The sequence below is a fragment of the Cetorhinus maximus genome, chromosome 5 (genome assembly GCF_964194155.1).
Source record: "Cetorhinus maximus chromosome 5, sCetMax3.hap1.1, whole genome shotgun sequence".
Classification (NCBI taxonomy): Eukaryota; Metazoa; Chordata; class Chondrichthyes; order Lamniformes; family Cetorhinidae; genus Cetorhinus; species Cetorhinus maximus.
This window is the reverse complement of record NC_135883.1, coordinates 928960-953934: the sequence shown is the minus strand read 5'-3', so window position 1 is coordinate 953934 and position 24975 is coordinate 928960. Positions and strand designations below refer to the sequence as shown.

The 24975-nt window shown below is 46.8% G+C and overlaps 1 protein-coding gene across 3 annotated transcripts in view; it reads left to right on the top strand.

The window, feature by feature from the left end:
- Positions 1–24975, top strand: part of LOC144680453 (XK-related protein 6-like) — a 916065-nt gene that overhangs the window by 478619 nt on the left and 412471 nt on the right. Inside the window, exon 7 of one of the 3 annotated variants that reach the window (XM_078541418.1) lies at positions 3179–3313. The exons of the other annotated variants lie outside the window; for them this stretch is intronic. Within the exon in view, the coding sequence (XP_078397544.1) occupies positions 3179–3313 (135 nt within the window). The remainder of the gene's footprint in view (positions 1–3178; positions 3314–24975) is intronic. 3 annotated transcript variants of the gene reach the window in all.

Below are 24975 nucleotides of genomic sequence, written 5' to 3'. Positions count from 1 at the left end.
TTTCATGGAGTAAAAAATCAGCAAAATTTTTTCCAAAATTTCATTGACATGTCCCAGTTCATGGGACACAGTCACATGAGGGGACATGTTTCAAATGTTAAAATATCCTTTATTTAAAATCTTAGCACTGAAACAAATCGCCCTCTGGTACCTCCGTGCCTCAGGGAGATCTCTGCGCTCTTTTGTGCGCATGTGCAAGGAACCACTCAGAGAACCGTCCCCCCCCGCCCCCCGACCTGCACAGGGGGCGCTCAGTGCTTCTGGGCGCGTGTCACACTGGGTGGGCCTGCAGAAGCAAAATGGTGGCACGGACCCGATCGGGGGCACCAATCGGGTTCCCGCCCGCCCTCGCACAGCCCCCCCAATGGGGGGAATTTTCTGGCCCATGTCCCTCTCCGCACTGTTTTAAAATGAAATCTTTCCTCTCTCTCTCTCTCTGTGCCAATTTCAAATGAACTCTCGCCTCTCTCTCTGCGCAGATTTAAAATGGACTCTTGCCTCTCTCTGTGTTCATTTAAAATAAACTCTTTCCTCTCTCTCTGCGCTGTTTGAAAATCAAGTCTCACTTCTCTCACTTCACAGTTTTAATATAAACTCTTTCCTCTCTCCACGCTGTTTTTAAATGAACTATAACCTCCCTCTCTGGATTTTTAAAAATGAACTCTCATCTCTCTATCTGTGATGATCTAAAATGAACGCACATCACTCTCTCCGCGCTGCTTTAAAGTAAGGGCTGAGTTTTCCCAGATTTGCAGTACATGCGGTAGCGGGCGGGTAAAATGGATTCCTACCCGCCGATGGAAATGGTGGGTTTTCACGCTGTATCTTCCCGAGCCCGCCTCATTATATATTCACTCCCGCAAAACACGCCGTTTCCATGCCAGGCAGAATCTCATTCGCTCGCCCGCCATCGCCCCGCTCTGCAGCACGGCAGCCGCCATCTTTAAAAGGCAGCCGCCAGCAAAGTGCTCATCACCACCAGCTCACCACCGCTGCCCAGGAGACATGACCAGCAAAGCGCTCATCACCACCAGCTCACCACCGCTGTCTGGGAGACATGACCAGAAAAGCGCTCATCACCACCGGCTCACCACCGCTGTCTGGGAGACATGACCAGCAAAGTGCTCATCACCACCAGCTCACCACCGCTGTCTGGGAGACATGACCAGCAAAGTGCTCATCACCACCAGCTCACCACCGCTGTCTGGGAGACATGACCAGCAAAGTGCTCATCACCACCAGCTCACCACCGCTGCCCGGGAGACATAGCCAGCAAAGTGCTCATCACCACCAGCTCACCACCGCTGTCTGGGAGACATGACCAGCAAAGTGCTCATCACCACCAGCTCACCACCGCTGTCTGGGAGACATGACCAGCAAAGTGCTCATCACCACCAGCTCACCACCGCTGTCTGGGAGACATGATCAGCAAAGTGCTCATCACCACCAGCTCACCATCGCTGCCCGGGAGACATGGTCAGCAAAGCACCCGTCACCACTGGCTCACCACCGCTGCCCGGGAGACATGACCAGCAAAGTGCTCATCACCACCGGCTCACCACCGCTGCCTGGGAGACACGGCCAGCAAAGCGCTCATCACCACCAGCTCACCACCGCTGTCTGGGAGACATGGCCGGCAAAGCGCTCATCACCACCGGCTCACCATCGCTGTCTGGGAGACATGGCCAGCAAAGCGCTCATCACCACCGGCTCACCACCGCTGTCTGGGAGACATGGCCAGCAAAGGAAAAAACACTGCCACCCCCCCTGCTTCAACGACGGGTCACTCGAGTGATTGCTGGATGCCGTGGAGGTCTGTTGGCATGTGACCTACCCTTGCTCTGGCCGCAGGATGGGCAGCAAAGTCACCAACCCGGCTTGGGAGGTGGTGGTCAGCGCCAACGCCCTGCAGAGGAGGACAGCCACCCAGTGCCGCAAGAGGATGAATGATCTCCTCCGTTCCACCAGGGTGAGTCACTCTTCTCATCGCTCTCAACTCACACACTCACAAACCCATCACACACTCACAGGGCCCTCACTCACTGCCAGTGCAAGGGACATCACCATTCACTCTCTCACACACTCACTGTCATTGTCCTCATCCCGTCCATGGGACCCCTCACCACCCACACAGGCCAGGCATATTTATCATTGGCCCGGCAAGTGTCCTGATACACTCTCCCCATCTCTATCCATGCAGAACAAAGTGGTTCACATCAGGAGGGAAAGGTCGCAGACCGGTGGAGGGATGCCGGAGATCAAAGTTCTGACAGAATTCGAAAACAGAGCCATCCAGCTGGCCGGCGATGACCGGGACCGGTCCTGTGCTGACAGTGAGGTCGGCGCTGCTCTACCAAGTGAGGATCCAGCAGTGCAACATCCACCAGACAACCATGCTGTGAGTGATGTGTCCTGTTTCACAGGCCATTGCCATGCACTAATTATCTCCCCTTGCTTTTGCAGGCACATCTGGGAAACAGCAGATGCAGTCCACAACCCACAGCCTCCAAGCAAGGTCCAAAGAAAACTCTGAAGAAGAATCTGAAGGCACCCTCCCTGAAGTCCCATCACAGCGTCACCCACACCCTCCACCAGCGCAGAGACACACACCTCGGTGGGACCCAGCTTGAGAGCAGCCTCGGGATCACAATTTGGTGGAGCACATCGCACTTTCTGATCCACAGCAGGTGGAGGCAGGGACCTCCCAGGCCCCCGACACTCAGAGGACTGCTGGAGGCCAGACTGTTGCTGAGTCCGAGTCAGATGATGAGCCTCTGGACTCGGTCATGTCACAGTTGCTGGAGCTGCAAAGACAAGCTCGGGAACATCAGGAAGGGATGTCCACTGCACTCCTCAGATTGCAAGGCATAATGGAGGACCCTGTCCGTCTTCAGGCTGAGGTGATAGCGCCAGCAATGCAACGCACCGAGGTCAACACTGGCAGGATGGCAGCCGCCGTGAAGACCTTGGTCCAGGATGTCGCTCCTGCACTGCTGCGTGGACAGGAGCATCCTCACAGAGGGTATTGGCACTCAGGTAAGCCAGACTGAAGTCAAACATTCGCAGCTGTGATGTGAGGATCTATGGGGTCACCTCACTGCATGTCGTCATCATCCTGCACAAATCTGGCAGCTACGAGGGCCTCCCGAGTGCACCTGTCTCGTCTGGCCAGTGCGAGGGCCTCATCCCCGTCATCGTTGCCTCTCAGGACCTCCTCAACCTCATCCCCTTCGGCATCTTCCTCATTGGAGGAGAGCTCCAGCTCCTCCATCTCCTCCTCAACCAGCTCCTCTCCCTGTTGCAGTGCCAGGTTGTAAAGGACGCAGCAAACAACGATGATGTGTGACCCCCTCTGAGGACTGTATTGCAGGGCTCCACCAGACCGGTCCAGGCACTGGAACCTCATCTTCAGCATCCCGATGGTCTGCTCCACCAAGCTGTGAGCTGCTGCATGAGCCTCATTATAGCGTCGCTCTGCTGCAGTCTGAGGCCAGCGCACGGGTGTATCAGCCACATCCTCTGTGGGTAGTACTTGTCCCCAAGGAGCCAACCCTGCAGCTTCTATGGACCCTGGAAGACTGCAGGGATCTGCGAGCGACTCAGGATGTAGGCATCGTGCACACTCCCTGGAAACTGTGCGCATACCTGCAGGATGTGTTTCTGGTGGTCGCACACCAGCTGCACGTTCAGTGAGTGGAAGCCGTTGTGGTTGATGAAGTCCATCGAGTGTAGCGATGGAGACCTGAGCGCCACATGAGTGCAGTCAATCACACCCTGTCCCTGTGGGAATCCTGAGATCAGGGTGAATCCTACGCCCCTTGTATCCTGGCTGTCCCGGTCCCGGGTGAAATGCACAAAGTTGTGGCCATGGAGAAGATGCATCCGTGACCTCATGGTTGCATTTATGGGTGGCAGATTGTGAAATCCCACAGAATCGCCTGTGGAGCCCCGAAAGGAGCCATTGGCATAGAAATTGAGCACCACAGTCACTTTCACAGCCACTGGCAGTGGATTCCCTCCATGTCCCCTTGGCGACAAGTCCTGCAGTAAGTGCCAGATGTGAGTCACCAGCTCCCTGGACATGCGCAGTCATCGGTGACACTGGTTCTCAGTCACCTGCAGGAATGGCAGGCGGAGTCTATAGACCCTGGGTCACTAGGTGCTGACCAGCCACGGCTCACTGTCGCTCCTGGGCAGTGTGTGTGGGAGTCCCTGCTGCCCCTTCTTCAAGAGGTTGCTGCTCCTGCCTTTGCACAGCCAGGAGCCTCAGTCACTCTCTCCTCTGTCTTCTCCGCTCTCTGTAGACCATCAGGCACACGGCTCGGTCACCAGGATCCATGATCCTGATGTGGTCCTCCTGCAGCATGAAAGAGAGAGTGAGAGAGAGAGAGATGTGGTTATCATGGCTGTACTTAGCACCTTTCCTGACCCTGTGTGACTGCCCCTTAATGCTTCCCGGAGAGAGCTGGTCACCCGTTGGATGGCCAGAGATGAGTGCGCTGCATGGCTGCCCTGTCAACCTGTGACATGGGGGACACTGGTCCAAACCAGGATGCTGAGATTGCGAGGGGGCTGTGAGCGTCTCCAGCAGTGACTGTTACATGGCCAGTGTTGGCAAGGAGATTGTACAACGTGTGCAGTCCAACTGCTTCGCGGTCCAATAAAGTGCTGGCGGACTCGAAGTCTGTGCCAGGGGGTGGAGGCTGGGGGTGGGAGTGGGGGGTGAGGTATGGAGCGCTTGGTGGCCCTTTGGTGCCTCTGGGTAGTTTGCATGGGCGGCCAGACTAGGGCCCTGACCCCAATCACATCACTGTGGCTGCGTCTGGTCTGTCTCAGTTGCTGAGGTCTGGTCAGTTTATACAGGTGTCCATAATGTGTGGCCACTTCCCTCACTTACCCTGACCCCTGACTGTGCACAGGATGCAGCGCCAGGGCAATACTTGAACAGCACCCTCAGCACCTCAGCAGCCTCCTCCAAGGCTGCTCAGCAATTGCCCCCGGACACTATCCTCAATCCCCTCAATAGTAACCTCAGCGGCCAGGCATCAGTTACCCCCACCCCGTGGCAACCCCGAAGCCTGTAAACAAGGGTTAGCTGTGGAGAACGCTGATGCTCACTCACTTCAGTTCCTCCAGAAGTGAAGGCCGCCAAGTGCACATACCCTGTGTGCTGTTGTGAAACATGTTGGCGTGTGTTCCCGTCAGCGTGGACAGACGATACGGTGGGGTTCCAAGACCCTGGCGGGAAGGCCTTTTAATTATATGCTAATGAATTACAATTAGCCCCCGCCGACCGATGGCCTCTCCGCACTGATTTAAAATAAACTCTCTCCTCTCTCTCCGCACTGATTTAAAATAAACTCTCACCTCTCTCTCCGCACTGATTTAAAATAAACTCTCCCCTCTCTCTCCGCACTGATTTAAAATAAACTCTCGCCTCTCTCTCTCCACACTGTTTTAGAGTGAACTTTCGCCACTCTCACCTCACTAATTTAAAATGAACTCTCACCTCTCTCTCCGCGCTGTTTTAGAATGAACTCTCACCTCTCTCTCCGCGCTGTTTTATAATAAATTCTCGCCTCTGTGCGCTGATTTAAAATGAACACTCGCCCCTCTCTCCCCGCTGTTTTAGAATGAACTCTCACCTCTCTCACCTCACTAATTTAAAATGTACTCTCGACTCTCTCTCCGCGCTGATTTAAAATGAACTCTCGCCTCTCTCTCCGCGCTGATTTAAAATGAACTCTCGACTCTCTCTCCGCACTGATTTAAAATGAACTCTCGACTCTCCCTCCGCACTGATTTAAAATGAACTCTCGCCTCTCTCTCCGCGCTGATTTAAAATTAACTCTCGCCCATCTCTCTCCACGCTGATTTAAAATGAACTCTCACCTCTCTCTCGACGCTGATTTAAAATAAACTCTCACTTCTCTTTCCGCGCTGATTCAAAATGAACTCTCGCCTCTCTCTCCACGCTGTTTTATAATACTCTCCCCTCTCTCTGCGCGCTGTTTTAAAATGAACTCTCGCCTCTCTCTCTGCGCTAATTTAAAATGAAATCTCGCCTCTCTCTCTGCGCTGATTTAAAATGAACTCTCTCCTCTCTCTCTGCGCTAATTTAAAATGATCTCTCGCCTCTCTCCGCACTGTTTTAAAATAAACTGTCACCTCTCTCTCCGCGCTGTTTTAAAATGAACTCTCGCCTCTCTCCCCACACTGTTTTAAAATGAACTCTCACCTCTCTTTCCGTGCTGTTTTAAAATGAACTCTCATCTCTATCTCCGCGCTGTTTTAAAATAAACTCTCACCTCATTCTCCGCACTGTTTTATAATGAACTCTCGTCTCTCTCTCTCTGCGCTGTTTTAAATTGATCTCTCTCCTCTCTCTCCACGCTGTTTTAAAATGAACTTTCGTCTCTATCTCTGCGCTGTTTTAAAATGAACTCTCGCCTCTCTCTCCACACTGATTTAAAATGAACTCTCGCCTCTCTCTCCGCACTGATTTGAAATGAACTCTTTCCTCTCTCTCCGCGCTGTTTTATAATAAACTCTCTCCTCTCTCTTTGGCGCTGATTTTAAATGAACTCTCGCCGCTCTCTCTGCGCTGATTTAAAATGAACTCTTTCCTCTCTCTCTGCGCTAATTTAAAATGATCTCTCGCCTCTCTCCGCACTGTTTTAAAATAAACTGTCACCTCTCTCTCCGCGCTGTTTTAAAATGAACTCTCGCCTCTCTCCCCACACTGTTTTAAAATGAACTCTCGCCTCTCTTTCCGCGCTGTTTTAAAATGAACTCTCATCTCTCTCCCCACACTGTTTTAAAATAAACTCTCACCTCATTCTCCGCACTGTTTTATAATGAACTCTCGTCTCTCTCTCACCACGCTGTTTTAAAATGAACTTTCGTCTCTCTCTCTGCGCTGTTTTAAAATGAACTCTCGCCTCTCTCTCCACACTGATTTAAAACGAACTCTCGCCTGTCTCTCCGCGCTGATTTGAAATGAACTCTTTCCTCTCTCTCCGCGCTGTTTTATAATAAACTCTCCCCTCTCTCTTTGGCGCTGATTTTAAATGAACTCTCGCCGCTCTCTCTGCGCTGATTTAAAATGAACTCTCACCTCTCTCTCCACGCTAATTTAAAATGAACTCTCACCACTCTCTCCCCGCTGTTTTAAAATGTACTCTCGCCTCTCTCACCTCACATGATTTAAAATAAACTCTCCCCCCCTCTCTCCGTGCTGATTTAAAATGAACTCTCACCTCTCCGCGCTGATTTAAAATAAACTCTCACCTCGTTCTCCGCACTGTTTTATAATGAACTCTCGCCTCTCTCTCCACTCTGATTTAAAATGAACTCTCGCCTCTCTTTCTGCGCTGTTTTAAAATAAACTCTCACCTCGTTCTCCGCACTGTTTTATAATGAACTCTCATCTCTCTCTCTCTGCGCTGTTTTAAAATGAACTCTCACCTCACTCTCCGCGCTGATTTAAAATGAGCTCTCGCCTCTCTCTCCGCGCTGTTTTATAATAAACTCTCCCCTCTCTCTCTTTGGCGCTGATTTTAAATGAACTCTCACCTCTCTCTCCACGCTAATTTAAAATGAACTCTCACCACTCTCTCCCCGCTGTTTTAAAATGAACTCTCTCCTCTCTCACCACACATGATTTAAAATAAACTCTCCCCTCTCTCTCCGCACTGATTTAAAATGAACTCTCGCCTCTCTCTCCGCGCTGATTTAAAATAAACTCACCTCTCTCTCCGCACTGTTTTAAAATGAACTCTCGCCTCTCTCTCCACACTGATTTAAAATGAACTCTTGCCTCTCTCTCCGCGCTGATTTAAAATGAACTCTCACCTCTCTCTCCGTGCTGTTTTAATATAAACTCTCGCCTCTCTCCCCACACTGTTTTATAATAAACTCTCGCCTCTCTCTCCACACTGATTTGAAATGAACTCTCGCCTCTCTCTCCGCGCTGATTTAAAATGAACTCTCACCTCTCTCTCCGTGCTGTTTTATAATAAACTCTCGCCTCTCTCTCTGCACTGATTTAAAATGAACTCTCGCCTCCCTCTCCGCGCTGATTTAAAATGAACTCTCACCTCTCTCCACGCTAATTTAAAATGAACTCTCGCCTCTTTCTCCCCACTGTTTTAAAACGATCTCTCGCCTCTCTCTCTGCGTTGATTTAAAATGATCTCTCGCCTCTCTCTCTACGCTGTTTTAAAATGAACTCTTCCCTCTCTCTCCGCGCTGTTTTAAAATGAACTCTCGCCTCTCTCTCCGCACTGTTTTATAATGAACTCTCCTCTCTATCTCCGCGCTGTTTTAAAATGAACTCTCACCTCTTTCTCCGCACTGTTTTATAAAAAATCTCGCCTCTCTCTCCACACTGATTTAAAATGAACTCTCGCCTCTCTCTCCGCACTGATTTGAAATGAACTCTTTCCTCTCTCTCTGCGCTGTTTTATAATAAACTCTCTCCTCTCTCTTTGGCGCTGATTTTAAATGAACTCTCGCCGCTCTCTCTGCGCTGATTTAAAATGAACTCTTTCCTCTCTCTCTGCGCTAATTTAAAATGATCTCTCGCCTCTCTCCGCACTGTTTTAAAATAAACTGTCACCTCTCTCTCCGCGCTGTTTTAAAATGAACTCTCGCCTCTCTACCCACACTGTTTTAAAATGAACTCTCGCCTCTCTTTCCGCGCTGTTTTTAAATGAACTCTCGCCTCTCTCCCCACACTGTTTTAAAATGAACTCTCACCTCTCTTTCCGCGCTGTTTTAAAATGAACTCTCATCTCTATCTCCGCGCTGTTTTAAAATAAACTCTCACCTCATTCTCCGCACTGTTTTATAATGAACTCTCGTCTCTCTCTCACCACGCTGTTTTAAAATGAACTTTCGTCTCTCTCTCTGCGCTGTTTTAAAATGTACTCTCGCCTCTCTCACCTCACATGATTTAAAATAAACTCTCCCCCCCTCTCTCCGCGCTGATTTAAAATGAACTCTCACCTCTCCGCGCTGATTTAAAATAAACTCTCACCTCGTTCTCCGCACTGTTTTATAATGAACTCTCGCCTCTCTCTCCACACTGATTTAAAATGAACTCTCGCCTCTCTTTCCGCGCTGTTTTAAAATAAACTCTCACCTCGTTCTCCGCACTGTTTTATAATGAACTCTCCTCTCTATCTCCGCGCTGTTTTAAAATGAACTCTCACCTCTTTCTCCGCACTGTTTTACAAAAAATCTCGCCTCTCTCTCCACACTGATTTAAAATGAACTCTCACCTCTCTCTCCACGCTAATTTAAAATGAACTCTCACCTCTCTCTCCACACTGATTTGAAATGAACTCTCGCCTCTCTCTCTGCGCTGATTTAAAATGAACTCTCACCTCTCTCTCCGTGCTGTTTTATAATAAACTCTTTCCTCTCTCTCCACGCTGCTTTAAAATGAACTCTCACCTCTCTCCACGCTAATTTAAAATGAACTCTCGCCTCTTTCTCCCCACTGTTTTAAAACGATCTCTTGCCTCTCTCTCTGCGTTGATTTAAAATGATCTCTCGCCTCTCTCTCCACGTTGTTTTAAAATGAACTCTCGCCTCTCTCTCCGCGCTGTTTTAAAATGAACTCTCGCCTCTCTCTCTGCACTGTTTTATAATGAACTCTCCTCTCTATCTCCGCGCTGTTTTAAAATGAACTCTCGCCTCTCTCTCCGCGCTGATTTAAAATGAACTCTCACCTCTCTCCACGCTAATTTAAAATGAACTCTCGCCTCTCTCTGTGCACTGTTTTATTATGAACTCTCGTCTCTATCTCCGCGCTGTTTTAAAACGAACTCTCGCCTCTCTCTGTGCACTGTTTTATAATGAACTCTCGTTTCACTCTCTGCGCTGTGTTAAAGTGAACACTCACCTCTCTCTCTGAGCTGTTTTAAAATGATCTCTCACCTCTCTCTCCACGCTGATTTAAAATGAACTCTTGCCTCACTCTCCACGGTGATTTAAACAGAACTCTCATATCTCTCTTGTGATAAACAGTCTGGATGACATAGAATTGCAGACAGAAAGAAACGGTTTAAAAACACAATTATGAAAAATCTTAACAGAGGGGAACACAGTGATAGGCTCAGAGCTACACGGGGACCAGGCCATGATGGTCCATTTAAAGGAGATTATTGCTAGTTGGAAAGGCAAGCCAAAACAGGGAATGCACTCATTCCAGAGGATAGGAATGCATCAGACCAGGCTGCACAGAATGAGGTGTGTGTGCTGTACAGGGCATGGTTGCTGGGCGAGGGCCGCAGCAACCTGGAGGATTTAAAGCAAAGTTTAGTCCCCTCCTGGATCAGCAAGAAGCACCTCGCAGCCCTCCACCCATTTGAGAATTCACTCAGCCTGTCTCAGTTCCGCCTAGTCTCTGAAGCCTACCCTGTCCCAGTAGATTGTGGGCGCTCCAACCACACCATCATGGGTATAGTAGTGAGGATGCCGGTCATGGGTGGGACAGCCCGACCTGCACCGATATATAGGGTGGAGAACATTGGAGTCATTTACGTCCATTTCGCAGCGGTCCCACCTTACGTCAGAAAGTGGGAGCACATGATGACAGGTACAGACCTCTCTGGGTGCCGGAGCCGGGGTGCACACATAGTCCTGTGTCCCCAGCACTTGAACGCCTATTCCAGACCACAGTGCGGGTTTAAAACTGCTGGTGCACGGCCTATAAACTGTACCATGGAGGTAATGGCACAAGGCCATGTTCCCCCACAGGTAGCATATATAGGGGGTGGGACATATTGTGTCACCACAAGTGGTCCCACTACCAGCTTGGACGGCACATCCGGTGTCCGGTAAGTGACAACAGTTTTTGTTTTAAACCCGAGGCAGAAGTTCAAGTGGCCCAGAAATGGATTGTCCCCATTCCTGAACCCTCCACTGTTCACCTCACTGTTAGGGAAAAGATTACCAACCTGCAGAGCTCTGTCACACATTTCGGTTACAAAATTCCCCCTCTACCAGAACATCTTACTAAACTACTAAAAGTTGTAGAGTTACCACAGAAGTATTTCTATACTTTGGAACAGAAAACACACGAGATAGAGGGAGAGATTCAAGGTATCACAGTCCCATCCTGGTGGGACATTTTCAAAAACATAGAGGTCCATTCATGGATCAGAATAGCTTCCCACATCCTGGTGGTTTGCCGGCTGGGAATAGTGTTGTACCTGTTGGGCTCTCAGTGCAAAGGGAAAAGGCTAAATCCTAGAGTTCCAAAACGAAAGGACCTGGAAGAAGCATCATGCTAAGCTGGAGAGAGATACACCTGTTTGAACCTTTCACATATTTTTTTTGTGTGTTCCTGAATAAAGATTGTTGTTTTTTTGTGTTCGGTTATTTTTAAGAAAGACTTTTACCTGTTGTTTTCTTTTAATAAAGATGTATGTGCACCCAGTGGGGTCTTGGACCCCCTAAACGTTTGGATGTATGTAAATAACTGTATTTTGCCTCTACTTGTCCCACCCCCCCTTAAACCAGCTTATAGTTCACCTCTCTTCTATTTTTACTTAGTTCTGTTGAAGGGTCATTCGGACTCGAAACGTTAACTGTGTTCCTCTCCACAGATGCTGCCAGACCTGCTGAGTTTTTCCAGGTATTTTTGTATTTGTTTTGTATTTTGCCTACGCATGGTTACATACACCACATTTTAAAGGATGGGGAATGTATGTGTCATGAGATCTTAGATAGGTAATTACAGGGGAAGATTGACTATGGAGGGTCGGGAATTTTGTTTTTTTTTCCCATATGATACTTGAAGCAAGGTTTAAATATCACAGGGGGGGCACTGAAGGGTTCTCAAAATTCCCACATTTTTCATATCATCAACAAGGATATGACTTTTGGACTTTTAAACTGCTGAGTTAAGTGTCGAACCCTGCAGACAGGAGGCTGGGCCCATGAAGGCCTGGAACTGGCCCTGCCCGGGCTTGTTGGGTGCAGTGTGGATTATTGACTGAAACCAGACAACAAGAGGAGACAGAATACACATTCTTCCCTTTAAAACAATCAACCCAGAGAAAGACTTCATCTTACACGAAACTAAAGCCCATCAAAATCTTGCTTAAATGATCGTTACTAACTACTAAGGCAGGAAGGCAGCAATCAATGCAATTATGCAAACCCATCAATACTCCACATATACAATGGCTTTCAGTTCAAGACTAGTTATGGGGGCAGGAAGACAATGATAAACATCATGCGAGCCCATTAAAAACAACGAGACAACAATCACCTGTAGAAGCCCACCAAAATCAGACAAAGAACTAACCTTGATTTGGATTGAGATAACAAATTTGAAAAACAGTATAACTGGGCCAGGAGATCTGAAGTGAGCAGTTTTGGGTAGGGACACAAGGGTGAGCAGTTTTGAAAGCTGACACAGGGCACTGAGCAGTTGGGAGCGGTTGAAACAGAGCTTAAACAAGAAGATCTGGAGGTTTGCAGGCCCACAGGCAACATCACGGCGAGAGGCACGGGGTGGCAGGCTCAACCGAAGACAACAAGGCTGCAACTGCAGCCCTCCACGAAGATGGACCACCCACAACCGCGCCCTCCACCCAACTGAAGAACCTTCGCAGATTCCACAGACCAGGACCGCGTGGGGACGGCAGGCCCCAGAGGACACAAAGAGTGTACCCCAAAACTGCAACCGGCTTACCTGGCTGGATTTCGAACTGTCAAGGAACCCTGGGTTGGTGAGCATGATCCCTGACCTCTCCTAGTTCAATTTAGTTAGGTTTTGGGGGTGGGACAAGGGTAAGGGGATTAGTAGTGTGATTTTCCCTCGTTATGCTCTGTATTCCCTAATCTTAACTAAGTGTACTTTGTAAGTCTGTATAATCTCAGTGTAATCCTAATGTTATAAATTCATTTGTGACTTCAATAAACCCAGTTTTTTTCTTGCACCAAAGCCAGTTGTCTGCTGCACTTTGTCACAACCCACAAATAAGTCCAAGGTCTAGAACCCAGGGAGTGGGAGTGATTCGAACTGCTCAGAAGTCAGAGGTAAAGCTGACACACACACCAGCCCTCTACACTCTCCGTGCTGTTTTTAAATGAACTCTCGCCTCTCTCTCCACCTTATTTAAGAATGAACTCCCACCCCTCTCCCTGTGCGCTGTTTTATAATGAACTCTCACCTCTCTCCGCGCTGTTTTAAATGAACTCTCGCCTCTCTGGTGCTGTTTTAAATGAACTCTCATCTCTCTCCGCACTGATTTAAAATGAACTCTAGCCTCACTCTCCGCGCTGATTTAAAATGAACTCTCACCTCTCTCTCCGCACTGATTTAAAATGTACTCTCGCCTCTCTCTCCGCGCTGTTTTAAATGAACTCTCGCCTCTCTCTCCACGCTGTTTTAAATGAACTCTCGCCTCTCTGGCGCTGTTTTAAATGAACTCTCACCTCTCTCTCTGGCGCTGATTTAAAATGAACTCTCGCCTCTCTCTCTGGCGCTGATTTAAAATGAACTCTCGCCTCTCTCTCCGCGCTTTTTAAAAATGAACTCTCGCCTCTCCGTGCTTTTTTAAAATGAATTCTCGCCTCTCTCTCCGCGCTGATTTAAAATTAACTTTCATCTCTCTCCGCACTGATTTAAAATGAACTCTCACCTCTCTCTCCATGCTGTTTTAAAGTGAACTCTTGCCTCTCCCTCCGCGCTGTTTTAAAGTGAACTCTCGGCTCTCTCTCCGCGCTGATTTAAAATGAACTCTCACCTCTCTCTGCGCTGATTTAAAATGTACTCTCCCCTTTCTCTCCGCGCTGTTTTAAATGAACTCTCGCCTCTCCCTGCGCACTGATTTAAAATGAACTCTCGACTCTCTCTCCGCGCTGTTTTAAATGAACTCTCGCCTTTCCCTGCGCACTGATTAAAACAAACTCTCGCCTAACTCTCCACCTTATTTAAGAATGAACTCCCGCCCCTCTCCCTGTGCGTTGTTTTATAATGAACTCTCACCTCTCTCTCTGCGCTGTTTTAAAATAAAATCTCGCCTCTCACTTGTCGCTGTTTTAAAGTGAACTCTCGCCTCTCCATCGGCACTGATTTAAAATACAATCTCGCCTCTCTCTTGGCGCTGATTTAAAATGAACTCTCGCCTCTCTCTCCACGCTGTTTTAAAATGAACTCTCGCCTTTCCCTGCGCACTGATTTAAAATGAACTCTCGCCTCTCCCTGCGCACTGATTTAAAATGTACTCTCGCCTCTCTCTCCACGCTGTTTTAAATGAACTCTCACCTCTCTCTCTGGCGCTGATTCAAAATAAACTCTCGCCTCTCTCTCCGCGCTTTTTAAAAATGAACTCTCGCCTCTCTCTCCGTGCTTTTTTAAAATGAACTCTCATCTCTCTCCGCACTGATTTAAGATGAACTCTCACCTCTCTCTCCGCGCTTTTTTAAAATGAACTCTCACCTCTCTCTCCGCGCTGTTTTAAAGTGAACTCTCACCTCTCTCTCTGCGCTGTTTTAAATGAACTCTCACCTCTCTCTCTGGCGCTGATTTAAAATGAACTCTCACCTCTCTCTCCGCGCTGATTTGAAATGAAGTCTCGCCTCTCCGCACTTTTTAAAAATGAACTCTCGTCTCTCTCTCCGCGCTGTTTTAAAATGAGCTCTCGCCTCTCTATGGACGCTGTTTTAAATGTTTTATGATGAACTCTCGTTTCCCTCTCCGCACTGTTTTAAAGTGAACTCTCTTTCTTCTCTCTCCGCGCTGTTTTAAAGTGAACTCTACCCCCTCTCTCTGCGCTGTTTTAAAGTGAACTCTACCCCCTCTCTCCGCGCTGTTTTAAAATGAACTCGCACCTCTCCCTGCGCACTGATTTAAAATGAACTCTCGCCTCTCTCTTCGCGCTGTTTTAAATGAACTCTCACCTCTCTCTCTGGCGCTAATTTAAAATGAACTCTCACCTCTATCTCCGCGCTGATTTAAAATGAACTCTCGCCTCTCTGGCACTGATTTAAAATGAACTCTCACCTCTCTGCGCTGATTTAAAATGAACTCTCGGCTCTCTCTCCGCGCTTTTTAAAAATGAACACTCACCTCTCTCTCCGCACTGTTTTAAAATGAACTCTCACCTCTCTGTCCGCACTGTTTAAAAGTGAACTCTCACCTCTCCGCGTTGTTTTAAATGTTTTATGATGAACTCTTGCCTCTCTCTCACCGCACTGTTTTAAATGAACTCTCACCTCTCACTCCGCGCCGATTTAAAATGAACTCTCGCTTCTCTCTATGCGCTGTTTTAAATGAACTCTCACGTCTCTCTCCGATCTGATTTAAAATTAACTCTCGCCTCTCTGGCGCAGATTTAAAATGACCTCTCACCTCTCTCTCCATGCTGATTTAAAATGAAATCTCGCCTCTGTCTCCGCGCTGATTTTACATGAACTCTCTCCTCTCTCTCTGGCGCAGATTTAAAATGAACTCTCACTGCTCCGTGCTGTTTTAAAATGAGCTATCGCCTCTCACTCGCCACTGTTTTAAAGTGAACTATCGCATATCTCTCCGCGCTGATTTAAAATGAACACTCGCTTCCCTCTCCGCGCTATTTTAAAGTGAACTCTCACCTCTCTCTCTGGCGCTGATTTAAAATGAACTCTCGTCTCTCTCTGGGGCTGATATCAAATGAACTCTCGCCTCTCCCTCCGTGCTGATTTAAAATGAACTCTCGCCTCTCTCCGCGCTGATTTAAAATGAACTCTCACCTCTCTCTCCGCGCTTTAAAAAAAATGAACACTTGTCTCTCTCTCCGCGCTGTTTTAAATGAACTCACTCATCTCGCTCCGCGCTGATTTAAAATGAACTCTCTCCTCTCCGCGCTGTTTTAAAATGACCTTTCGGCTCTCTCTCTGCGTTGTTTTAAAATGACCTCTCGGCTCTCTCTCCGCGTTGTTTTAAAATGAACTCTCGCCTCTCTCTCCGCACTGTTTTAAAATGTACTCTCGCCTCTCTCTCCGCGTTGATTTAAACTGTACTCTCGCCTCTCTCTCCGCGCTGATTTAAAATGATCTCTCGCCTCTCACTCCGTGCCGATTTAAAATGAACTCTCGCCTCTCTCTCCACGCTGTTTTAAATGAACTCTCGCCTCTCACTCCTTCCTGATTTAAAATTAACTCTCGCCTCTCTCTCTGGCGCAGATTTAAAATAAACTCTCCCCTCTCTCTCTGCGCTGTTTCAAATGAACTCTCGCATCTCTCTCCGTGCTGATTTAAAATAAACTCTCGCCTCTCTCTGCGCTGATTTAAAATGAACTGATTAAAGTGAACTCTCGCCCCTCTCCCTGTGCGCTGTTTTAAAATAAAATCTCGCCTCTCACTTGTCGCTGTTTTAAAGTGCACTCTCGCCTCTCCATCAGCAGTGATTTAAAATGAACTCTTTCCTCTCTCTCCGCGCTGTTTTAAAATGAACTCTTGTCTCTCACTTGTTGCTGTTTTCAAGTGAACTCTTGACTCTCTCTCTACACTGATTTAAAATAAACTCTCTCCTCTGACTTGTCGCTGTTTTAAAATGAACTCCTTCCTCTCTCGCCGCGCTGATTTAAAATGAACTCTCACCTCTCTCTCTGCGCTGATTTAAAATGAACTCTCACCTCTCTCTCTGCGCTGATTTAAAATGAACTCTCACCTCTCTCTCTGCGCTGTTTTAAATGAACTCTCGCCTCTCTCTGCGCTGTTTTAAATGAACTCCCTCCTCTCTGGCGCTAATTTAAAATGAACTCTCACCTCTCTCTCCGCGCTGATTTAAAATGAACTCTTTCCTCTCTCTCTGGCGCTGATTTAAAATGAACTCTCGCCTCTCTCTCTGGCGCTGACTTAAAATGAACTCTCACCTCCACCTCCGCGCTGATTTAAAATGAACTCTCACCTCTCTCTCCGCGCTTTTTAAAAATGAACACTCGCCTCTCTCTCCGCGCTGATTTAAATGAACTCTCGCCTCTCTCTTCGCGCTGTTTTAAAATGAACTCTCACCTCTCTCTTCACGCTGTTTTACCATGAACTCTCGCATCTCTCTCCGCACTGTTTTAAAATGAACACTCACCTCTCTCTCCACGCTGTTTATAATGAACTCTCCTCTCTCCGCGCTGTTTTGAAATGAACTCTCACCCCTCTCTCTGCGCTGTTTTAAATGAACTCTCGCCTCTCTCTCTGCGCTGTTGCACGATGAAATCTCGCCTCTCTCTTCGCGCTGACTTCATATGAACTCTCGCCTCGCTCTCCGTGCTTATTTAAACTGAACTCTCGCCTCTCTCTCCGCACTGTTTTAAAATGACCTCTCGTCTCACTCTCCGTGATGATTCAAAATGACCTCTCATCTCTCTCACCGCGCTGTTTTAGAATGAACTCACGTCTCTCACTCCACGCTGTTTTAGAATGGACTCTCGCATCTCTCTCCGCACTGTTTTAAAATAAACTCTCCCCTCTCTCTCCACGATATTTGAAAATGAACTCTCACCTCTCTCTCCGCACTGATTTAAAATGAACTCTCACCTCTCTCTCCGCGCTGTTTTAAAATGAACTCTCATCTCTCTCTCCGCGATGATTCAAAATGAACTCTCATTTCTCTCACCGCGCTGTTTTAGAATTACTCACATCTCTCTCTCTGCGCTGCTTTAGAATGGACTCTCGCATCTCTCTCCGCACTGTTTGAAAATGAACTCTCTCCTCTCCATGATATTTGAAAATGAACTCTCACCTCTCTCTCCGCGCTGTTTTAAAATGAACTCCCGCATCTCTCTCCGCACTGTTTTAAAATTAATTCTCACCTCTCTCTCCGCGCTGTTGCACAATGAACTCTCGCCTCTCTCGCTGCGCTGTTTAAAATTAACTCTCCTCTCTCTCCGTTTTAAATGATCTCTTGCATCTCTCGCCACGCTATTTTAAAATGAACTCTCATCTCGCTCTCTGAGCTGTTTTAAAAGAACTCTTTCCTCATTCTCCGCATTGATTTATAATGAACTCTCCTCTGTGCTATTTTGATAAGAATTCTCGCCTTCCTCTCCGCGCTGTTTTAAAATGAACGCTCGTCTCTCTCTCTTCACGCTGACTTAAAATGAACTCTCACCTCGCTCTCCCTGCTGGTTTAAACTGAACTCTCGCCTCTCTCTCCGCACTGTTTTAAAATGACCTCTCGTCTCTCTCTCTGCGCTGTTTTAGAATGAACTCTCGTCTCTCTCTCCACGCTGTTTTAGAATGGACTCTCGCATCTCTCTCCATGATATTTGAAAATGAACTCTCCCCTTTCCGCTGTTTTAAAAGAAATGCTCTTCTCTCTCTCTGCGCTGATTTAAAATGAACTCTCGTCTCTCTCATCGCACTGTTTTAGAATGAACTCTCATCTCTCTCTCTGTGCTGTTTTCGAATGAACTCTCGCATCTCTCTCTGCACTGTTTTAAAATGATCTCTCACCTCTCTCTCCGCGCTGTTTTAAATGAACTCTTTCCTCTCTCTCCACGCTGTTTTATGATGAACTCCCCTCTCTCTCTCCGTACTGTTTTATATGAACTCTCGCCTCTCTGTCCGCGCTGTTTTATAATGAAATCTCGGCTCTCTCTCCCCACACTGTTTTAAATGAAGTCTTGCCTCTCTCTCTGCACTGTTGCACAATGAACTCTCGCCTCTCTCTTCGCGCTGACTTAAAATGACCTCTCGTCTCGCTCTCCGTACTGATTCAAAATGAACTCTCGTCTCTCTCACCGCGCTGTTTTAGAATGAACTCTCATCTCTCTTTCTGCGCTGTTTTAGAATGAACTCTCGCATCTCTCTCCGCACTGTTTTAAAATCAACACTCCCCTCTCTCTCCATGATATTTAAAAATGACCTCTTACCTCTCTCCACGCTGTTTTAAAACAAACGCTATTCTCTCTCTCTCCGAGCTGATTTAAAATGAACTCTCGTCTCTCTCATCGCACTGTTTTAGAATGAACTCTCGTCTCTCTCTCCACGCTGTTTTAGAATAAACTCCCGCATCTCTCTCCGCACTGTTTTAAAATGAACTCTCACCTCTCTCTCCGCGCTGTTTTAAATTAATTCTTTCCTCTCCCTCCGTGCTGTTTTAAATGATCTCTCGCATCTCTCCCCACGCTATTTTAAAATGAACTCTCAGCTCTCTCTCCTTGCTGTTTAAAATTAACTCTCCCCTCTCTCTCCGTGCTGTTTAAAATTAACTCTCCCCTCTCTCTCCGTGCTGTTTTAAATTATCTCTCGCATCTCTCCCCATGCTATTTTAAAATGAACTCTTATCTCGCTCTCTGCGTTGTTTTAAATGAACTCTTTCCTCTCTCTCCGCGTTGTTTTATAATGAACTCTCCTCTCTCTCTCTGTGCTATTTTGAAATGATCTCTCGCCTCTCTCTCCGCACAGTTTTAAATGAACTCTTTCCTCTCTCTCCGCGCTGTTTTATGATGAACTCTCCTCATTCTCTCTGAGCTGTTTTGAAATGAACTCTCGCCTCACTCTTTGCGCTGTTCATTAATGAAGTCTCGTCGCTCTGTCCCCACACTGTTTAAATGAACTCTCGCTCTCTCTCTGCGCGCTGATTTAAAATGAACTATTGCCTCGCTCTCCGTGCTGATTTAAAGTGAAATCTTGCCTCGCTCTCCGCGCTGATTTCACAACTCTCACTCTGCGCTGTTTTAATTGTTTTATGATGAACTCTTTCCTCTCCCTCCATGCTATTTGAAAATGAACTCTCGCCTCTCTCTCTGCGCTGTTTTAAAATGAACTCTCGTCTCTCTCACCGCGCTGTTTTGGAATTAACTCTCATCACTCTCTCTGCGCTGTTTAAGAATGAACTCTTGTCTCTCTCTCCACGCTGTTTTAGAATGAACTCTCGCATCTCTCTCCGCGCTGTTTTAAATCAACTCTTTCCTCTCTCTCCGCGCTGTTTTATGATGAACTCTCCTCTCTCTCTGGGCTGTTTTGAAATGAACTCTCACCTCTCTCTCCGTGCTTTTTTATATGAACTCTCGCCTCTCTCTCCGCGCTGTTTTATAATGAAATCTCGCCTCTCTCTCCCCACACTGTTAAATGAACTCTCGCCTCTCTCTCTGCGCTGTTGCACAATGAACTCTCTCCTCTCTCTCCGCGCTGTTTAAAATTAACTCTCCTCTCTCTCCGTGCTGTTTTAAATGATCTCTCGCATCTCTCCCCACGCTATTTTAAAATGAACTCTCAGCTCTCTCTCCACACTGTTCAAAATTAACTCTCCCCTCTCTGTGCTGTTTTAAATGATCTCTCGCATCTCTCCCCACGCTATTTTAAAATGAACTCTTATCTCGCTCTCCGCCCTGTTTTAAATGAACTCTTTCCTCTCTCTCCGCGTTGTTCTATAATAAACTCTCCTCTCTCTCTCTGTGCTATTTTGAAATGAATTCTCGCCTCTCTCTCCGCGTGGTTTTATAATGATCTCTCGCCTCTCTCTCCGCGCAGTTTTAAATGAACTCTCACCTCTCTCTCCGTGCTGTTGTATATGAACTCTCACCTCTCTCTCTGCGCTGTTTTGTAATGAACTCTCACCTCTCTCTCCGTGCTGTTTTATATGAACTCTCACCTCTCTCTCCGCACTGTTTTTAATGAACTCTCACCTCTCTCTCCGTGCTGTTTTATATGAACTCTCACCTCTCTCTCCGCGCTGTTTTTAATGAACTCTCGCCTCTCCGCGCTGTTTTATATGAACTCTTACCTCTCTCTCCACGCTGTTTTATAATGAACTCTCCTCTCTCTCTCTGCGCTGTTTTGAAATGAACTCTCGCCTTTCTCTCCGTTCTGTTTTATATGAACTCTCATCTCTCTCTCTGTGCTGTTTAATAATGAACTCTCACCTCTCTCTCCCCTCACTGTTTAAATGAACTCTCATCTCTCTCTCCCCACACTGCTTTAAATTAACTCTCGCCTCTCTCTCTGCACTGTTGCACAATGAACTCTCGCCTCTCTCTCTGCACTGTTTTAAAATGACCTCTCGTCTCTCTCTCCGTACTGATTCAAAATGAACTCTCGTCTCTCTCACCGCGTTGTTTTAGAATGAACTCTCATCTCTCTCTCCGCACTGTTTTAAAATGAACTCTCCCCTCTCTCTCCATGATATTTGAAAATGAACACTCACCTCTCTCTCCGCGCTCTTTTATAATGAACTCTCCTCTGTCTCTGTGCGCTGTTTTGAAATGAACTCTCGCCTCTATATTCGCGCTGACTTAAAATGAACTCTCGCCTCGCTCTCTGTGCTGATTTAAACTGAACTCTCGCCTCTCTCTCTGCATTGCTTTAAAATGACCTCTCATCTCTCTCTCCGCACTGATTCAAAATGAACTCTCGTCTATCTCACCGCGCTGTTTTAGAATGAAATCTCTTCTCTCTCACTGCGCTGTTTTAGAATGAACTCACGTCTCTCTCTCTACGCTGTTTTAAAATGGACTCTCGCATCTCTCTCCGCACTGTTATAAAATGACCTCTCCCCTCTCTCTCCGTGATATTTGAAAATGAACTCTCACCTCTCTCTCCGCGCTGTTTTAAAATGAACGCTCTTCTCTCTCTCTTCACGCTGATTTAAAATGAACTCTCGTCTCTCTCATTGCTCTGTTTTGGAATGAACTCTCATCTCTCTCTGCGCTGTTTTAGAATGTACTCCCGCATCTCTCTCCGCACTGTTTTATAATGAACTCTCGCCTCTCTCTCCACGCTGTTTTATGATGATCTCTCGCCTCTCTCTCCGCGCTGTTTTAAATGAACTCTTTCCTCTCTCTCCTCGCTGTTTTATGATGAACTCTCCTCTCTCTCTCCGCGCTGTTTTATATGAACCATCACCTCTCTCTCCGCGCTGTTTTATATGAACTCTCACCTCTCTCTCCGCGCTGTTTTTAATGAACTCTCACTTCTCTCTCCGTGTTGTTTTATATGAACTCTCACCTCTCTCTCCGCGCTGTTTTTAATGAACTCTCACTTCTCTCTCCGTGTTGTTTTATGTGAACTCTCACCTCTCTCTCCACGCTGTTTTATAATGAACTCTCCTCTCTCTCTCTGCGCTGTTTTGAAATGAACTCTCGCCTCTATATTCGCGCTGACTTAAAATGAACTCTCGCCTCGCTCTCTGTGCTGATATAAACTGAACTCTCGCCTCTCTCTCTGCACTGTTTTAAAATGACCTCTCGTCTCTCTCTCCGTACTGATTCAAAATGAACTCTCGTCTCTCTCACTGCGCTGTTTTAGAATGAACTATCATCTCTCTCTCTGCGCTGTTTTAGAATGAACTCACGTCTCTCTCTCTACGCTGTTTTAAAATGGACTCTCGCATCTCTCTTCGCACTGTTTTAAAATGAACTGTCGCCTCTCTCTCCGTGATATTTGAAAATGAACTCTCACCTCTCTCTCCGCGCTGTTTTAAAATGAACGCTCTTCTCTCTCTCTTCACACTGATTTAAAATGAACTCTAGTCTCTCTCATCGCACTGTTTTGGAATGAACTCTCATCTCTCTCTCTGCGCTGTTTTAGAATGTACTCCCGCATCTCTCTCTGCACTGTTTTATAATGAACTCTCGTCTCTCTCTCCGCACTGTTTTAAAATGATCTCTCACCTCTCTCTCCACGCTGTTTTAAATGAACTCTTTCCTCTCTCTCCACGCTGTTTTATAATGGTCTCTTGCCTCTCTCTCCGCGCTGTTTTATGATGAACACTCCTCTCTCTCTCTCTGCGCTGTTTTGAAATGAACTCTCGCCTTTCTCTCCGTTCTGTTTTATATGAACTCTCACCTCTCTCTCTGCGCTGTTTAATAATGAACTCTCACCTCTCTCTCCCCTCACTGTTTAAATGAACTCTCATCTCTCTCTCCCCACACTGCTTTAAATTAACTCTCGCCTCTCTCTCTGCACTGTTGCACAATGAACTCTCGCCTCTCTCTCTGCACTGTTTTAAAATGACCTCTCGTCTCTCTCTCCGTACTGATTCAAAATGAACTCTCGTCTCTCTCAGCGCGTTGTTTTAGAATGAACTCTCATCTCTCTCTCTGCGCTGTTTTAGAATGAACGCTCTTCTCTCTCTCTTCACGCTGATTTAAAATGAACTCTCGTCTCTCTCATCGCACTGTTTTGGAATGAACTCTCATCTCTCTCTCTGCGCTGTTTTAGAATGTACTCCCGCATCTCTCTCTGCACTGTTTTATAATGAACTCTTGTCTCTCTCTCCGCACTGTTTTAAAATGATCTCTCACCTCTCTCTCCGCGCTGTTTTAAATGAACTCTTTCCTCTCTCTCCGCGCTGTTTTATAATGATCTCTTTCCTCTCTCTCCGCGCTGTTTTATGATGAACTCTCCTCTCTCTCTCTCTGCACTGTTTTGAAATGAACTCTCGCCTTTCTCTCCGTTCTGTTTTATATGAACTCTCACCTCTCTCTCTGCACTGTTTAATAATGAACTCTCACCTCTCTCTCCCCTCACTGTTTAAATGAACTCTCATCTCTCTCTCCCCACACTGCTTTAAATTAACTCTCGCCTCTCTCTCTGCACTGTTGCACAATGAACTCTCACCTCTCTCTCTGCACTGTTTTAAAATGACCTCTCGTCTCTCTCTCCGTACTGATTCAAAATGAACTCTCGTCTCTCTCAGCGCGTTGTTTTAGAATGAACTCTCATCTCTCTCTCTGCGCTGTTTTAGAATGGACTCTTGCATCTCTCTCCGCACTGTTTTAAAATGACCTCTCCCCTCTCTCTCCATGATATTTGAAAATGAACTCTCACCTCTCTCTTCGTGCTGTTTTAAAATGAACGCTCTTCTCTCTCTCTCAGCACTGATTTAAAATGAGCTCTCGTCTCTCTCATCGCACTGTTTTGGAATGAACTCTCATCTCTCTCTCTGCGCTGTTTTAGAATGAACTCTCGTCTCTCTCTACGCACTGTTTTAAATGAACTCTTTCCTCTCTCTCCGCGCTGTTTTATGATGAACTCTACTCCTTCTCTCTGCGCTATTTTGAAATGAACTCTCACCTCTCTCTCCGCGCTGTTTTATATGAACTCTCACCTCTCTCTCCGCGCTGTTCTTTAATGAACTCTCGTCTCTCTGTCCCCAAACTGTTTAAATGAACTCTTGCTCTCTCTCTGCGCTGTTGCACAATGAACTCTCGCCTCTATATTTGCGCTGACTTAAAATGAACTCTCGCCTCGCTCTCTGTGCTGATATAAACTGAACTCTCTCCTCTCTCTCCGTGATATATGAAAATGAACTCTCACCTCTCTCACCGCGCTGTTTTAGAATTAACTCTCATCACTCTCTCTACGCTGCTTTAGAATGAACTCTCGCATCCCTCTCCGCACTGTTTTAAAATGAACTCTCACCTCTCTCTCCGCGCTGTTTTAAATGAACTCTTTCCTCTCTCTCCGCGCTGTTTTATAATGATCTCTCGCCTCTCTCTCTGCGCTGTTTTAAATGAACTCTCACCTCTCTCTCCGTGCTGTTTTATGATGAACTCTCCTCTCTCTCTCTGCGCTGTTTTATAATGAACTCTCGCCTCTCTCTCCCAACACTGTTTTAAATGAACTCTCGCCTCTCTCTCTGCACTGTTTTAAAATGACCTCTCGTCTCTCTCTCTGTACTGATTCAAAATGAACTCTCGTCTCTCTCACCGCGTTGTTTTAGAATGAACTCTCATCTCTCTCTCCGCACTGTTTTAAAATGAACTCTCCCCTCTCTCTCCATGATATTTGAAAATGAACTCTCACCTCTCTCTCCGCGCTCTTTTATAATGAACTCTCCTCTGTCTCTGTGCGCTGTTTTGAAATGAACTCTCGCCTCTATATTCGCGCTGACTTAAAATGAACTCTCGCCTCGCTCTCTGTGCTGATTTAAACTGAACTCTCGCCTCTCTCTCTGCATTGCTTTAAAATGACCTCTCATCTCTCTCTCCGCACTGATTCAAAATGAAATCTCGTCTCTCTCACCGC